The sequence below is a fragment of the Amblyomma americanum genome, chromosome 9, assembly GCF_052857255.1.
Source record: "Amblyomma americanum isolate KBUSLIRL-KWMA chromosome 9, ASM5285725v1, whole genome shotgun sequence".
Taxonomy (NCBI): domain Eukaryota; kingdom Metazoa; phylum Arthropoda; class Arachnida; order Ixodida; family Ixodidae; genus Amblyomma; species Amblyomma americanum.
In genome coordinates this window covers 15,048,613-15,066,417 of record NC_135505.1, presented here as the reverse complement: position 1 = coordinate 15,066,417, position 17,805 = coordinate 15,048,613, and the positions used below count along the sequence as shown (strand labels likewise).

Here is a 17,805-nt window from a genome sequence, read left to right as displayed (position 1 = left end):
GCCTGCCTGCCTGCCTGCCTGCCTGCCGCCTGCCTGCCTGCCTGCCTGCCTGCCTGCCTGCCTGCCTGCCTGCCTGCCTGCCTGCCTGCCTGCCTGCCTGCCTGCCTGCCTGCCTGCCTGCCTGCCTGCCTGCCTGCCTGCCTGCCTGCCTGCCTGCCTGCCTGCCTGCCTGCCTGCCTGCCTGCCTGCCTGCCTGCCTGCCTGCCTGCCTGCCTGCCTGCCTGCCTGCCTGCCTGCCTGCCTGCCTGCCTGCCTGCCTGCCTGCCTGCCTGCCTGCCTGCCTGCCTGCCTGCCTGCCTGCCTGCCTGCCTGCCTGCCTGCCTGCCTGCCTGCCTGCCTGCCTGCCTGCCTGCCTGCCTGCCTGCCTGCCTGCCTGCCTGCCTGCCTGCCTGCCTGCCTGCCTGCCTGCCTGCCTGCCTGCCTGCCTGCCTGCCTGCCTGCCTGCCTGCCTGCCTGCCTGCCTGCCTGCCTGCCTGCCTGCCTGCCTGCCTGCCTGCCTGCCTGCCTGCCTGCCTGCCTGCCTGCCTGCCTGCCTGCCTGCCTGCCTGCCTGCCTGCCTGCCTGCCTGCCTGCCTGCCTGCCTGCCTGCCTGCCTGCCTGCCTGCCTGCCTGCCTGCCTGCCTGCCTGCCTGCCTGCCTGCCTGCCTGCCTGCCTGCCTGCCTGCCTGCCTGCCTGCCTGCCTGCCTGCCTGCCTGCCTGCCTGCCTGCCTGCCTGCCTGCCTGCCTGCCTGCCTGCCTGCCTGCCTGCCTGCCTGCCTGCCTGCCTGCCTGCCTGCCTGCCTGCCTGCCTGCCTGCCTGCCTGCCTGCCTGCCTGCCTGCCTGCCTGCCTGCCTGCCTGCCTGCCTGCCTGCCTGCCTGCCTGCCTGCCTGCCTGCCTGCCTGCCTGCCTGCCTGCCTGCCTGCCTGCCTGCCTGCCTGCCTGCCTGCCTGCCTGCCTGCCTGCCTGCCTGCCTGCCTGCCTGCCTGCCTGCCTGCCTGCCTGCCTGCCTGCCTGCCTGCCTGCCTGCCTGCCTGCCTGCCTGCCTGCCTGCCTGCCTGCCTGCCTGCCTGCCTGCCTGCCTGCCTGCCTGCCTGCCTGCCTGCCTGCCTGCCTGCCTGCCTGCCTGCCTGGTAATGGAGTTGATTATAAGAGAAGGCAAGCGTAGAAAGAGGCGGCCGAAAGTTAGATGGGCGGATGAGATTAAGTAGTTCGCGGCGATACGGGGGCCGCAGCTGGCAAAAGGCAGGATTAATTGGAGAGACATGTGAGGGGTCTTTGCTTTGCAGTGTGCTTAGTCAGGCTGGGGGTGGTGATGATGATATACAGAGTTCTTTTCACAGAAATAAAGAGTTGATGTTTCAGACAGCTGTCGAACGAGCCTTAACCACAGAAGCCACGACAAGAAGTGCAGAGGCAGTGCACAACACTGCAGTTTTTATTTCAGAGGTCCACAAGATGCATGCCTGGAGGTCGGGGAAAGGCAGCCTTCTGAGATGGAGGGCACGAACCCAAGGGTGACATCAAAGGTCTGCTTCCGACGCGGTTCCTACAAGCACAGTGGCAGAGAGCGCACGCACGCGTAATCTTCATGTTACCGCTGCGGGATGAAAGGGCATTTCAGCACGTATGCCAGCCGGGCGAAAATTCGCGGTCTTCGAGTCGATGGGAGAAGGATGTTCGAATTATTTGCGAGTACAGGTATATGTCCCTGAACAGCGTCAGCTGCTCGGCCTAAATGATAATAATGTTCCACGACGTCATGAGCAAAACGTGGCTAAGCAGGGAGCTGGATACAGGAGCAGCAGTCTCAGTAGTGTATAGAAAGCGGGAACGTGAGCCGGTGCTCTGGCTGGGAAGTATATCAAGATACAACAAAAGAGCATGCGTTGCGAACTTACAGAGGCCTCCGTGTGCGGCCGGCAATGCGGCCCATGTTGAGGTACAGCACACAGCGAATACACATGTCTTGCCTTTGTACATGAGCAAGGTCGACAGTTGCTTGAACATGTTCGTTTGGACTGAAACTTAGTTTTCTCATGCAGCAAACCCTCATCAGCGCACGGCGCGACTTTTCCGGAAACAGAGGCCGAGGTGAGCGAGCTCTTGCTCTTGCGCAAGTATCGTGACTTGTTTAAAGAAGAGCTTGGATGCATCAAGGGAGAGACAGCAGAATTATTTGTTGAAAGACACGCCCATCCGAACCCGTGCGAAGTTTTTAAAGACGCGGAATATACCATTGGCTCTTGTACCTGCTGTAGGAAAACACTAGGAACCGAAGAAATCAAGGGGCATCACCGCACTGATCGCAACAAGCGAATTTGCGTATTCAAGTATTCAATAACGCAGCGTTTGGCAACTATAAGACAAAAGTTAATCAAATAGTTAACTCGATGCTCGATACAGAGCGATCCCCATTCTCATAGGGGGAAAAAATAACTTCAGCACTCGGGCTGGAAAGCCAAAAGGCACTGCTTTATTACCAGGCTTTCAGTAAATCCTCGCCTCAAAAGTTCTGGACAGATCCAAATTCACAACACTCTGGCGGGAAGACCAAATACACTGAAGAACTAGATGCAGACACCTTTACCGGAAATTGCAAATCAGTGTTTACATGTAACAACGGCTCTACTAACATCATCCCAGAAAGATGATATAAAAGCCCACTGAAAGATTCCCAGACAATATACGAAGTGGGAGTGCTTACGGTGTTCATTGCAAATTTAAAGGCGCCAAAACCACACACACAGGAGAGAAGAGAACGGGACAAATCGCCACTCACAGCTGGTTTAATTTGCAGAAGCCACATGCATACCCATATACAACGTCAGCCAGCGCCTCCCAAAGCAACATATTCATATATAAAGTCGTCCACGATAAGCGTCGCTCAGAAAACTTATTTTCCGCCTTATACAAACATCTCCGTGTTTCGCTGACGCACAAACTGCCTTTCTTGCTCATATAGAATGCTTCCATCAGTCCTCTGGCTTTCTAGAACCAATGAAAAGGAGCAGCGCAAAGCCATGCAACCACACAAGAAAAAAGGACAAGACACAAGCGCTGATTAAGCTTGAAGTCTAGAGTCTGACGGAAGCCCGTCTGGTCGGGACGGTACATGACGAAAGTAAAAGGCGCTGACTAAATGAAAGGATGGGATGACATATCGGCTCCGCCACGGGAGCCTTGTTCACAAGAAGTAGACTTTTTTAGAAGCAGCTAACGTTTGAGTTTTTCATGTCCTGGTGCTTGCTTGGAGTGTCTGTAAATGCACGTGGACCCAGCTTTCTGTATATGATAGGCTTCGATTATCTCTCTTTCAAATCGCTCCCTGCCTCTGCCGATGAACGCTGCCTATTCCAACACCGGTCCGCAATTTCTGCATTCCCTACAGTGATCCGGCAGGTTGCCCCTGTCACTGTTTTTAATTGTTCTTCTGTGCTCGCTAGCTCTCTCGTTGAAACACCGGCCAGTCTGGCCGATGTAAGCAGATCCACAGCTGAGCGGTATGCGATATATGACTTCAGACTTGCAATCGGTGAACCGTATCTGATGTTTGATAGCGCATCTTCGGGGTCGTCTGTTCATCATGGAGCAAATTTTTGCAAGCTTGCATGGTGCTGAAAACAACACATTTACACCATATCGACCCCCTACCTTCTCGATGTTGTGCGCTATCTTATGCATGTACGGTATTACCACCGTAGGCCTCTTGTCTTTCTGCTTGCTTTGCGTATCACCGCTAGAAGTGACCTTGATTCTTTGTAGCAGAGATTCACATATCGCTGTTATCATCAGATACAGGTAGCCAGCGCTACCCAGTCTCACCAGCTGCTTGTCGAAGCCGGCCTGCACACAATGATCGCAGGATTTCGAGAGAGCTGCGTGTAGGCAGGTGATGGCGATGCTGCGTTTAACCAGTTTGGAGTGGGCACTGCTGAACGGCATGAGGCTTTTCTTAGATCGGGGATTGTACAACCAACACACATGGTCTTTTCTAGAGAAATCAAACAATGTCTAGGAACTGGATTTTGCCCTCTTGAGGCAGTTCCCAAGTAAAAGTAAGGCCTTGAGATCTGTCTCTAAAAATGTTAAGAGCTTCAGCAACAGCATCGTCAAAGATAAAGGGAGAGGTCCCGTGCGTTGAACTTAGTTGAAACTTAGTGATGAAACTTGATGTGCTTATCTTGCGTGAGCTCTGCTGTAAAAGCCGTTCCTCGGTCGGTGATGAGGACTTCTGGAGCACCATTTCGCAGCAGGATGTTCTCGACAAAAAATTTCGCCACTTCGGCTGCGCTGCCTTTCGGCAGAGCTTTAGTTTCAGCGAAGCGGGTGAGATAGTCCGTCGCCACGACGATCCACTTAATTCCGGAAGTTGATGTCGGAAACGGTCCCTCGATCTGCTGAAAAGGTCGGTAAGGAGGCTTGATCGGCTGTAGTAATCCCGCTGGCCTTGTCGGTATTGTCTTGCGTCGCTGACAGTCTCGGCATGTCTTGACGTAACGGGCAACATCGGCGGTTAGGTGCGGCCAGTAATATCTTTCTTGTATCCTTGATAGCGTCCGGGAGAATCCGAGGTGCCCAGCGGTCGGATCGTCATGTAGGGCGTGCAGTACTTCTGGACGCAGCGCCGACGGAACAACAAGAAGATAGTTGGCGCGGACTGGTGAGAAGTTCTTCACGAGTAGGTTGTTTTGAAGCATGAACGAATACAATCCACGCTTAAATGCCCTAGGGACAACGTCGGTGTGCCCTTCCAAATAATCGACTAGGGCTTTTAGCTCCGGGTCTCCTCGTTGCTGTTCGGCGAAGTCTTCCGCCCTTATTATTCCAAGGTAGGCGTCGTCATCCTCGTCATCTTGCGGCGGCGGGTCAATGGGGGCGCGTGATAGGCAATCGGCATCTGAGTGTTTTCGTCCGGACTTGTAGGTTACAGTGATGTATTCTTGTAGTCTGAGGCTCCACCGTGCCAGTCGTCCTGAATGGTCCTTTAAGTTAGCTAGCCAACACAATGCGTGATGGTCGCTGACCACTTTGAATGGCCTGCCATATAGGTAAGGGCGAAATTTCGCTGTTGCCTAAACGATGGCGAGGCATTCCTTTTCGGTTGTAGAAAAATTGCCTTCCGCTTTTGATAACGACCGGCTAGCGTAAGCTATCACGTGTTCATGCCCATCTTTTCTCTGGACTAGGACGGCACCGAGGCCTAGGCTACTGGCGTCAGTGTGGATTTCGGTATCGGCGTGCTCGTCGAAGTGCGCAAGTACGGGCGGCGACTGCATGCATCGTTTGAGTTCTTGAAATGCGTCGGCCTGCGGCGTTTTCCACTTGGACTCGACGTCACATTTAGTGAGCTGTGTCAACGGCTCAGCGATGCGTGAAAAGTCCTTGACAAATCGCCTGTAGTAGGCACACATGCCAAGAAATCTACGCACTGCCTTCTTGTCGATGGGCTGCGGGAACTGTGCGATGGCAGCTGTCTTCTGTGGGTCAGGGTGGACTCCAGACTTGCTGATGATGTGGCCTAGGAACAGAAGCTCATCGTAAGGGCTCTCATAGACTCAACCACCACGAAATCCGAAACCCGTAAGACGACCCAAAGAATCGCGCACCAGTTCCAAGGCACTAACGAGGAAATGCTACAGAACATCAAGCAGCGTTACATCGGCAATGCAACATACGCCGACAGCAGCTTGGCATACACGGGCGAAACGAATCCCGCTCTGGACGAACCCCTTACCATAGAAGAAGTCAGACACGCTGTGATGTCCGCCACAAAGAACACAACACCAGGGAGGGATGGCATCACCAATGCCATGATAAGGAATCTGGATGACAATTCAATCAAAAGATTCACGGAGTTCATCAATAAACACTGGGAACAGGGGACCCTCCCGGATGACTGGTGACATGCGGAAATAGTAATGATTCCGAAGTCCGGAAAGACTCCAAACCTGGACAATCTTAGACCCATTTCCTTAACATCATGCTTGGGAAAAGTGTACGAGAGAGTTGTGCATCACAGGTTGCAGACCCACCTTGAGGACAACGAACTCATGCCGCACACTACGTTTGGATTTCGAAAATACCTATCGACACAGGACGTTCTCCTGCAGATCAAGGAGGAGGTGCTTACTTCCGTTCCAAAATATGGAGAAAACATCTTGCTCGCTCTCGATCTTCAAGCCGCCTTCGACAACGTCAGTCACAGGGCTGTGCTGGAGGGGCTCAGCAAACTGGGTTGTGGGCAGAGAATATTCAACTATGTGAAAGCCTTTCTGACTAACCGAACCGCCACCATTGGAATAGGAGGCATCAGGACTGACACCGTCAACACCCCAGAAAAAGGAACACCACAAGGCTCTGTGCTATCACCTATGCTTTTTAATATTGCAATGATTGGTTTAGCAAGGGCGCTCGAAGAAATTGAGGGAATCAGGCATGCCATCTACGCAGATGATATCACAATCTGGGTGACAAGGGGATCCTTAGGCGAAAAACAAGAGCTTCTTCAGCGAGCGGCAGACACGGTCAACGCATACGCCCGACACTGTGGACTTGCATGCTCCCCTGAAAAATCCGAGGTGCTCAGAGTCTACAGACAAGGGTATGATCTGCAAAACTCCATAGATATCTACATAGGGGAAACGAAGGTTCCAGAAGTATCGAAAGTTAGCATCCTCGGCATGTGGGTCCAAAGCAACCGTCGTATTGATCACACGATCAGACAGCTAGCAAATACCACAGCACAGATCACCAGGATGATTGCAAGAATTTCCAACAGAAGAAGAGGTATGAAGGAGGAAGACACATGTAGGCTAGTACAGGCCCTCGTGGTCAGTAGGATCTTATCCGACGTCCCCTACCAAACACCGCTCGAGCCAGAAAAGGAGCAGTTGGAGGCAATTCTTAGAAAAGCATACAAATGCGCTCTCGGACTGCCGGTCAGCACTTCGACGGAGAAATTCCTTAAACTGGGCATAAACAACACAGTACAAGAACATATCGAGGCCCACCTTATCGCGCAGAAAACAAGACTGATGCTGTCCGCAACAGGCAGAAACACGCTGCGGTTGCTGGGCATGAGGGACGCTTTGAAAGAAATCAATAGCACAGCGAGCGTTCCAAATGAAATCAGGAGGATCATTGAGATCAGTCCGATTCCAAAAAACATGCATCCAGATATACATAAGGCGAGAAGAAAGGCAAGATCTGAATTCCATGAAAGAAGCTTCGCCGGGGCAAAAGACGTATTATATGTTGACGCAACAACATACATACACCGATATGGCTCGGTAGCCAGCGTGGTGGATCACCAGCTCAGGGAAATCAACTGCGCTTCGATAAAAACCAACCACATACTCGAGGCTGAGGAAGCATCAATTGCACTCGCCATCACCCAGCAGAGTGACGAGCCCCATGCACACATCATTACAGACTCGCAAGAGGCGTGCAGAAGATACAGCAGTGGACGCATATCCACTGCAGCCATTCACATACTCAAGGCGAGGACAATCACTTTTACGAGATGCTTCATCACGTGGACACCAGGCCATGAGGCTGTCAAAGGGAACCAATGTGCGGACGCCAATGCCCGAGCATACGCCAACCGGGAGGCGCGCACCGAAGGGGAACTGGACGCAGTCACTAGACGGTATGGAGCCATCTTAGAACACCAACGAGCCCTCCGGAGGACCTACCCGCCTCCCCACAAAGACCTTAGTAAACAGCAGTCGGTTGCCTGGAGACAACTACAGACTAATACATACCCCAATCTGAGTTTACTCAGCAAAATCTATCCATCCACTTATGAAAACAAATGCCCGCTATGCGGTGAACACGCAACGCTTTACCACGTTACATGGGCCTGTCAGAAAATGCAGGCAGCGCCGATAAACAACACACCTACACCGGAGCAGTGGGAGGCTGCGCTGTCCAGCTCGAAGCCTGAAGAGCAGCTCAAGCTGATCGACAGGGCTCGCAAGACTGCAAAGGCCGCTGGGGCCCTGGACTGAGGGCTCCACCTACGCTGCGAGAAATAACCCTTATACAATAAAGTTTTTCATTCATTCATTCATTCCTCGGGTAGCTGCGCTGGTCGACGGGTGGGCGTGTTGGTGGCGGCGGCGGTGGTCGACGGAATTGCGGCGTTACAGGGTCCTGGCGCGGTCGTGGAGGGGGACCTTGACGGCGGGCGACGGCGGCCTAGGTCATCGCTTCTGGCTGGGGCGGCGATGATTGTGGTTGTACCTCGCGAACTCCCAGCGATCGCTGGACTTCTTTGACAATTTCGGCGACTGAGGCCACTTGAGGTTGCGATGAAGGGAAGATCCTTTGAAGCTCCTCTCGTACGACTGCCCTGATGGTCTCCCGCAGGTCGTCGGTGGCCAGTGACTGGATTCCGGCGTAGTTTGTCGAGTTCGTGCGGCGGTTGTATTGTCGGTTCCGCATTTAGAGTGTCTTCTCAATGCTGGTGGCCTCGCGAAGGAACTCTTCTACGGTCGTCGGTGGGCTTCGTGTCATTGCGCCGAAAAGTTCCTCCTTTACACCACTCATCAGCAGGCGGACTTTCTTCTCTTCGGACATTTCCGGGTCGGCGTGCCGGAACAGACGGCTCATTTCCTCAGTGAAGATTGCGATCGTCTCATTCGGCAGCTGCGCTCTGGTCTCCAGTAGATCTTGGGCCCGCTCTTTACGCAGGACGCTTGTAAATGTTTGCAGGAAGCTGCTTCGGAACAGGTCCCACGTCGTCAAGGTGGCTTCTCGATTCTCGAACCACGTCCTGGCGGCGTCCTCCAATGCGAAATAGACATGCCGCAGCTTGTCGTCGCTTGCCCAGCTGTTAAACGTAGCGAGCCTCTCATACGTTTCCAGCCAGCTTTCCGGGTCCTCAAATGTGGAACCGCGGAACGTCGGTGGTTCCCTGGGCTGCTGCAGCACGATGGGGGACGCTGGGGCTGCCATTGGGGTTGCCTCGGCCACAATCTTCTTGGTCTTCTTGGGTAGAAGTCCGTGCTCCGGGGGCAGCTGTTGAAGACGGCGGCTTGCTCGATTGTCCGGGACTACGTTGGTGTTCTCTTTGCGGTCCGGGCTTGGATCACGGCTTGTCGGGGGCGTCCGGTACATGAACAAAACAAAAAAGAAGCACCTCCACTAGATGTCACGTGGTGGCGACGTTGAAGAACACAGTAGCAATACAGTAGCAATACATCTCAGTACGCGATGGTTTAAAAGAGGGGAAGGTTGGGGTGGGGGGGGAATAAAGGAAGAGGGAAAGTTACCATGCGCGTACAACACTTGTCCCCAGATGTGTACATAACTCGGTAAGGGGATGACACCCGTTACCACGACCAACCTAGGGCAAACTCAGCGAGTATTGACTAGTATTGCATGATTGGGAGCACCACTTTGTTAGAATGTACAGAAATAAAGTGGGTCGACCAGCGCCGCAAGAACAGCGCTTCGCCGCCCACTGTTAGTTCTTCCTGTAGAAATTGCCGCACAATGAGGCGCACCCTCCTCAAGAGCGGAAACATGGCGCGTTACCGTCTTCCGCGCACTTCGGCCAAGCCTCGCTGCTTCCAAAGCGCGTAAAAAACCACTGCTATCACAAGGCGCTCAAAGGATGAGCGCCTTCGCGAGTTGCGCTGCCGCGGGCGCACCCTAAACATCCTGTAGATCAGGAGCCACAAAGTACGCGCTACGACGCAGTCTTCCAGGGCGTGCAGCTGTGTCTCAACAGCGCCGCAGTTGGTGCAGCGCGTGTTTGGCACGATGCCCCATCTTTCGAGACGCTCTCTCGTCGGCAGTGCTTGCCAACGGCGACGCCATTCGAAGTCTTGTACTTATTTTGGCAACAGGCTCGATGAAAAGGCCTGCCATTTTCTAGGAGAAGTTTTTTCTGCCTGATCAATACTGAAATCCAAAACAGCAACCGCCGCACTAACGCGTGCCACTGGTGTTTCGCGTATATCCGTGTCCGGGAACTGGCTTAGCCAGAACCGGAAAAAGTTTCCACTTTGTAAATGGGCTTAGGTTGCTCTGCTTGAGGCCCCGTGTGTCGCTGCGTTAGGAACAGTTGACTCCCAGTACCCAACCAATACAGGACTAGTGATCGACCTCTGTACATTTGGGCCGCTAGTAGGTCGAGAACTGCTTTGGTGGCGAAAGCTCGCGCTGTTGCCTGCCAAGAGGGCAGGTTCAAACCTCCTCTATCGCGTTCCGCGGCAAACATTTGACGGGACACTGGGGCCGGCTTTCCGTTCCACAGGACTTGTCCTGCGAGCGAGTTCAGCTTCCCTTGCCACGCGACGCGGCAGTGGAGCAACACGCGCAACGAAGCAAGCGTACGCAGCTGCGCACGTACGGAAGAATAGTGCCTTGGCGTTCAAAGTTAGTTCTAGGTGTGCAATCGAATCTATGGTCCGTAGCGCTCGAGTGATAGCGTCGTCCCACGTTCTCGGTGACACACCTGCTGGCGTGAACACGATTCCTAAAACTCGCACACCATCGACGAACTGGATTCCACCGGGCAAGGGGTCCTGAAAAGTGCCAAAGCTCAGGGCTTGGCTCTTTGTGGTGTTCAATTGCACCCCTGAGAGGGCTGCATACTCGTTGAAAACTTGCCAGAAAGCAAGGAAACTGTCCGCATCTCGCAAGAAAAGCGAGATGTCGTCCGCATAAGCAGACACAGAAACTCTTTCCTGCCCCGGAAGGGGAAAACCTCGGATAGCTGGGTTGTCTTCAACTGCACGGAGCAGAGGGTCCAGCGAGAGCACGAAGAGAGCGGGAGAGAGGGGACAACCTTGTCTAACTCCTCGCGTCACACAAATTTCCCCGCTCAACGCACCATTTAAAACCAGCTGACTAGACAGCCCCGAATATAGAGCACCTATTAAGTTAGTAAATTTGTCCGGAAGGCCCAGACATGACAAGACTGTCAACAAGTAGTCATGCTCGACTCTATCGAAGGCTTTGCTTTGATCGAGGGAGATGAAACAACCGTTCAGTTTTTTTGCCTGAGCGTACGCAAAAAGGTCACATGTGAGAGCCAGGGAAGTGAAGATTGATCTACCCAAGACTGACGAGCTCTGGAGAGGGCTGACCACATCGCCTAAGCACGGCTTCAAGCGGTCTGTTGAAACCGTAGTGACAACTTTGTAGTCTGTGTTGATGGTCGTTATTGGTCTCCACGAACTTGGGTCTGAGAGGGGCTTATCTGGCTTGGGGATGAGAACCACGTGCCCCGATGAAAAGGACGACGGCTTCACACCCTCCAGAAGCACTGAATTCACTATGGCTGTCAAGTGCTCGCCGAGAATATCGAAGAATGTCGAGTAGAACCCATCTGGGCCTGGAGCTGCGGACGCCCCCATACGAGCTAGCGCCGCTCGCACTTCTTCCATACTGGCTGGGCCGCAGAGCGCTGCTTCATTTATTTTCGGGCACGTGTATCGCCCACACAAGTCCCGAACCCTGCTCCTTAAATCCGCATTTCTGCTGGCGTGCTCAGAGGAGAACAACGAGGCGTAGTGGGCCGTGAACACTTGATCAATATCTGAATGGGCACTGGAGTGCCGGCCGTCTGGCAAAATCACGCCTTAAATTCGTGAAAGTCCTTTGTTGTCGTGTTCCCCCTCTCGGGCGCGACGGAGTTCTTCTGCCGCTACTCGAGGGGACGTTGTTGGGTCGGGCGAATTACTCGAGGTCCGAGCTAGGAGCCTGTAATATCGCACGCGCTGCGATTCAAGATACTCGCTCATGAAGAGCGTCAGAGTGCCTCCGGCCTCAACGATGCGAATGCGCCGCATCAAGTCGTTAAGTTCGGCAGTTATTCTAACGCGCCTGGCTTTGCCTTCCCTTACTAGAATCTCACGCCAACTGGTTTTTAGTTCGTCCCACTCGTCCGGAGTCAGGTCTTCGACCTTTGGGAGGGTCTCTGCTAGTGCTTGGCGAATGGAGGCCAAACTAACTTCATCGTGCAGAAGCGCGGGGTCCATTCTCCACCTACTCTGGTCGGCCGACCTTCCGGGCGATGCGTTCACGCGTACTGACACAAATGCGTGGTCGCTGATGCCCTGGACGCCTGGCGGCGGGCTTACAGTCTCGCATGCGCGGAGAAGTGGTACGAAGGCAGAAGGGAGATAAACTCGATCAAGACGGCTAGTAGAGCGGCCTCGCTTCCACGTGGCCACAAAGTCATCGTCATTAAGGGCAACCCACGCATCTGTTAGCTTAAAGCGTCTCACTAAACCCTCGAGTTCCCTGGCATTGTAGTTTGAGGAACCTTGGCCTGGGCCGCGTAGATCTCGCCAAGAATCTAATACACAATCAAAGTCGCCGATGAGCACACACTGCACGTTCTGGTCGATATAGGTACCAATTGTTTTAAAAAAATAATTCGGCAGACTGCGTCTGGCCGGCGCGTATACGTTAATGAAACGAGTTTTCTGATTGTCCATGAATATATCAGTAATTATTGCGCGACCATCAAGACCGAAAGTGCAATGTGCGCTCGTCCTGTAGGTGTTTGTAATAAAAACCACACCAACCCCACATGGTTGAGAGGTGGTCAACGAAAAAAAAGCGTCGATATGGAATGGCCTACGAAATGCTGACACATCTGCTGGGGTACGAAAATTGCATTCTTGCAAGAAAAGTAAATCTGCGCCTAGTGAGCGAGCGAGGTGCATAACTTCTAGCTGCTTGGCTAGAGCTCGAACAATTCTGACATTGAAGGTAATGAAATGAATCTCAGCCATATTTTGCCAAAGGAACCCAACCATTAACACTTCGGAAATAGTACAACCAACAAAAGAGCAGCGTTGACCGACTCACAAGTCGTGTGGTGCGGCGGTGGTCGCAGAACCACCGTCCGTGGCACGCATGGCGTCTGTGGCACGCATGGCTCGTGTGGAGCGCAGGGCGCTCTGGTTCATGGTGAACACACAACACATACCACTCACACCTGGGCTTGCCGCCACCAACAGTGCTTGCACCAACCGATGAACTTGCGGCGAAAACACATGCAGCAGGGACACATCGACACAGTCGTCTATGGCCCGCCGCGTGACACAGCACCGGCACCTTATCACGTCCATCGTCGAAGGCGCGTGGAATTTCTGCTGGTGTCGACGGGAGCAGGTCGCTATCGGCGCTGGCCGGGTGCGCGGCGCTAATTCGGCCGCCGTGATAAGGGCGGGGCCGAGGAAGGTAGGGCGGCCGAGGCGGCCGGGGAAATTCTTCGGTGAAGCCATGGCCGCTAATCGTCGAAATCTGAGAAATCCATCTCCGCTCCATCCTCTGCCGTCTTTTTTACTTTTTTCTTTGGGGCAGCGGTAACTGTCGCAGAGGGACCGCTGTCCGACGAGGAGCGCTGACGCTTCGGTTCATCGGGCTCTTGCCCCTTATGAGACAGGCAGGCGCTAGTCTTTCGGGGGCTCGGGCGTTGGGTCTTTGGGACACTGGTGCTTACCTGAGCAAGGGCTTCGGGGCTAGCGCTCTGGGGCTCATTGGTTACCCTCGGTATGTCCGCTACCTCAAGAGCCTCCAACTCGGACTCCGTAGCGCTCTGCTGTCTCTCAGATGGAGTTGGCTGCGCGTGCAACAAGGCAGCTTCCAGTTTTTCCAGGTCAGACAGGCCATCTGACGACGTAGAGTCCTTCGAACCCTCTTCGGTAGAAGTTTGGTGTGTCTCGTCAGTCAATGGAGTGCCAGGCGACCTGGGCTCTCCCGAGTCCTCAGCGAGGGTGGTTGTGGACCTGGTGTCGTCCACTTCGTCCCGGCGTGGAGCCGGGGTTGCCCCGAGCGGGACTTGCGGCGTACTCCTCGGAGCTGCGAGGGCGGCCGCGTAGGAACGCGGCGCGATGCAGTCTGACGTGACGTGATTCCCGCCACACAGCTTGCAGGCTGCTTGGCACGAGTCCGCCTCGTGACCGTACGCAGCACAGCGGCCGCAGCGCGGGGCGGTGCAGGCGGCACCGAGGTGACCTTCCACGCCGCAACGGGCGCACACCTTCCTCATTCCACGGTATTCCAACATAGCGCGGTGACCCGCGACGGTGATGAAATTCGGTGGCGCCCGCTGCATGTCGAGCTTCACCAGACGAGCGCCGCTGCGAACGTGGCTCCTTGACTTGAAAACGGGTTCCGTGACTGCCCTGAGCTTGCCAAAGGGGCTCAGGGCGGCTGCGAGCGCGTCGTCGCTCACGCTTGGTGGAAGTCACCGGACCGTTATGAACACCACTGGCGCAGCAAGCTGAACCAGTGGCACTTGATGACCGGCCACGAGCAGAGAGCCCACGGCCAACATTTTCGTGGCTTGCGCCCATCGAACTGACAGCTGCCAGGAACTTAGTTCCGCCGAGTTGCTGCGAATACTGCAGCCCCCCGACACCGACGACCTCCTCGATGGCATCGATCAGGTCGTCCGCCGGCACGGGTACCGGTACGTTAAAGTTGAAGCATTGCGCCTTTGTGGGGCGCGTCGCAGGCGGCGGAAGGTCCATCTTCACCAAGCCCTGGACACCGCGGCAGCAGGCCGTGCGCCGGGGCACGGGCAGCAGGGCCTCAGAAGGCGATGGGCAGCGTAACGGGCGGCCACACAGGATTGTCGGCGATCGTCGGCGAGCACGGTCGGCGATCGTCGAAAATATGATAGCAGGATTAGTAGGATTAGTATTGATCAGCTGATCAATGACGCCATCAATATGAACGGGATGGTTAATTTGCTTGTACACAATGATGGATAATTTCACAGTGAATAATTGTTGAAGCGGAAGTATTCTCAAGCTGTGACAGAGTGGTCAACAGTGTGTTTGGAATGAACTCAATGACATGAGGCTGATAGCTTAATTCTGAAAGGTGGTGAAGTCTTTCGACGTGTGCGAAATATGCATTTCCCCGTCAATACGAAGGGTAACTATGGTGACCATGTATATATGTGTAATATAATGAACGTATGATGTGTGGCTGAAATAATAAAATTTTTTGAATTAAAATATGAATTCCAAACGAAACCCAATGCATCAGTGATTGAACATAGTGATGAAACTTGATGTGCTTATCTAGAGTGACACCCAAAAACTTGGGAAGTTTCGTAGACAGGTAGCGCATGGTGATGAAGTGTCAGTAATGGCGTAACTTTTATGATTGTGAGAGGAAAGTAAAATAACGTGAAAGTCGTTTTCTTGAAGTTCATTTGTAGCATGTTTTTGCGCCACTCGCTATTGCGATTTAGGTCTATGTTAAGTTTATGCTGAAGCGTGGTGGTTGATTTCTGCGAATCTAAATGACTGCATAGTCAGCATAAAAGACGCATTTTGTGTGATTTAATGCAACAGATAGATCGTTAATGAACATTAAAAACGGCAACAGGCCTAATATTCATCCTTGGGGGAAACATTCGGTTACAGCCTGAGGGTTATAAAACAGTATTATTGAAAAGAACAAGTTGTGGTTGGATACTAATGTAACTGCGGATGAACTCAAGGGGTGGATCGGAAATTCCAAATGATTCTACATCATGAACCAGAATGCGGGTTAGTTGTGTCGAACAATATTGCGAGATTGATGAAGATGGCTCCAACAACTGAACCATTGTGAATGGCTTCTTTGGCAACTCCAACGAAATATATGAGTGCTAGTTCGGTGGTTCGGTGAAAAAACCCGGTCGGAAGCCGAATTCTTATGGAGCTAAAAGCTTAAATGTACTGAGGCAATTCATTATTCGCGTGCAAAAATCTTCTCAATCAATGTGCTGAAGCAAGGTAACCATGTTGGCTAGTTGGTGTATTTTAGACATAACTTCACCAGCGAAAGTACGCGACGCCAGAAGAAGAAGAACACAGGACAACGCTGTAATCCTGTGTTCTTCTGCTGGTGTCTCGTACTTTCGCTGGTGAAATTATGTCTGCAATATACTGAAAAATGGAAGAATGCAGATGGGACGGTAATTATTCATTCAGTTACGATCGCTTGTCGTGAAAATAGGGATTATTTTACCAACTAGCCTTAAGGCAATCTGGGAAAACATCTGCCTTGAATGTTTCGCTAATTATATTTGCCAGAACTCGGCACATGTTTTTAGGAACAAGCTTAACTATAAAAGGGTTAATAGAATCGTAATCCTGCACCGGTTGTTTTGAGCGATTTATTGACATGATGGCCTTCTGCAGCTATGGGACGTAAGCAAAAGTAGCGGGAACAACGTGGCCAGGAGGGTAAAGTGGTTACGCTCTGTAAATTCTCATAAAAGTTTCGGTGCTGGCTAAAAGCGTTACCCATGTGACTCGGGTTGTTATATGGTAAATTTTCACATCCTGCTTTTGTAGACGCGTTTCAGGACTATCATTGTTAAGAATATGCTTAATAAATTGCCCGTTACGTCGAGTGTGATTTGAGTGAACTTATTCCCGTCGTCATGGGGCCTGACGATATGGGCGCAGCAATTAGGGGGGTTCCTCCCAGCCAGCTCTCAATACCGGAGACCGCGGAGAAAGTCTTGTAGTAAGTTGTCTCTTGACGGATGATGAGTTTTTGCTGATGAGGGTCCTGGCTCCGGATCAGCTCTTCCCAGGTGGCAAGGTCTGGGATGCTTTGTGATTTAGCCGCAGGAGAATCCTGACACTCCCATATTACGTGATTTTGCGAAGTCATTCTGTGGCAGCTACTGCGGAGCTATGGTTCCCAAGAGTCTTCACGTATAGTACAGAGTACGGAAAACATCTGTTGACCCGAAGGCTCCTCCGTGCCCTGCACTACTTTGGAATGAGTGACCTATCCGAAAGTGAGTGCCTTCTCTTAGCCAGTCAAGGTGTTTCAGTTATTTCCTTACACGTTATGAGAGAATCTTTATTCTCACTCAGGGGCACTTCCAGAGCTTCTCGGATGTATACTTCTCGAGCGAGGTGTTGAGCAGCCTCATTACCCGTAATGCCCTCATGAGCAGGAACCCATATGAGGGAGACCTCTCTGCTTGGGGGGTATCTTCTTAGTAATTTGGCGGGTTGACTGGCGACAAAAGTTGTGAACAGCTGCCTTATTATCAGCGAAGATGATCTTGGCTTTGGTACCGACGCACGCTAGGGCAGTAGCCGCCTCCTCTCCCACTAACGCATTCCTAGTATTAATCTATTAATCCAAGCTATAGTCACTTTCTCCCTGTTCCCATAAACGGTGGCAATGACCGAGGCGCCATCGGACCCACAGGCTGCCTCGCAGAAGGCTATGTTCCCCGGCGGGTCCCGGGCAAGATTATTCATTATTCTTCGAGCTCTATGTCTTCTACTTTCTTTGTCATGCTCCGGGTTCGTGTTCTTAAATATAACCGCAATTTTGACAAGCTTCAGTATACCTAAGGGGATTGGATCTCCAGTATACGGGGGTTTCCTCTCGCTCTACCCTAGGTCACTTAGCATCTGCCTGTCTGCTATTGAGGAGTTAAGCCTCCAAGTTTGCGCTTCTCTTACTTCCCCGGTGATCTCCGCGCAGGTATCGTGGACTGCCATACTAAGCAGTTTCTCCGTTAAGGAGTTCGGTGGGATGCCGAGAGCTCTTTTGTATGCATTTCGTATTAACCTGTCTATTTTCTCGTCCTCTTCCTAAGATTCAGAAATGGAGCCGCATATGCAATCCTACTTACTATGAATGCTTGTACTAATCTCAGGAGACAGCGCTCTCGCAGGCCTTTGTTCATGAGGGAGATCCGGCTAAATATACCTATGACCTGGGCCACATTGGTACTAAGCTTCTTGGTAGCGGTTGAGTTGCGTCCGTTCTTCTGGAGAAAGTATCCAAGGTCTCTTATAGTATCAACCCTAGGTACGAACC

The 17,805-nt window shown here is 52.8% G+C and overlaps 1 protein-coding gene across 1 annotated transcript; it reads right to left on the bottom strand.

Moving 5' to 3' along the window:
- Positions 1–8,427: 8,427 nt before the first annotated feature.
- LOC144104676 (uncharacterized) lies at positions 8,428–9,102 on the bottom strand. Its single transcript, XM_077637815.1, has one exon. The coding sequence runs from the start codon at positions 9,100–9,102 to the stop codon at positions 8,428–8,430; it is 675 nt and encodes a 224-aa protein (XP_077493941.1).
- Between the last annotated feature and the right edge of the window lie 8,703 nt (positions 9,103–17,805).

Bases quoted from the DNA above. Each gene is read 5' to 3' on its own strand.
- LOC144104676 (XM_077637815.1), bottom strand. From the start codon at position 9,102: ATGTACCGGACGCCCCCGACAAGCCGTGATCCAAGCCCGGACCGCAAA.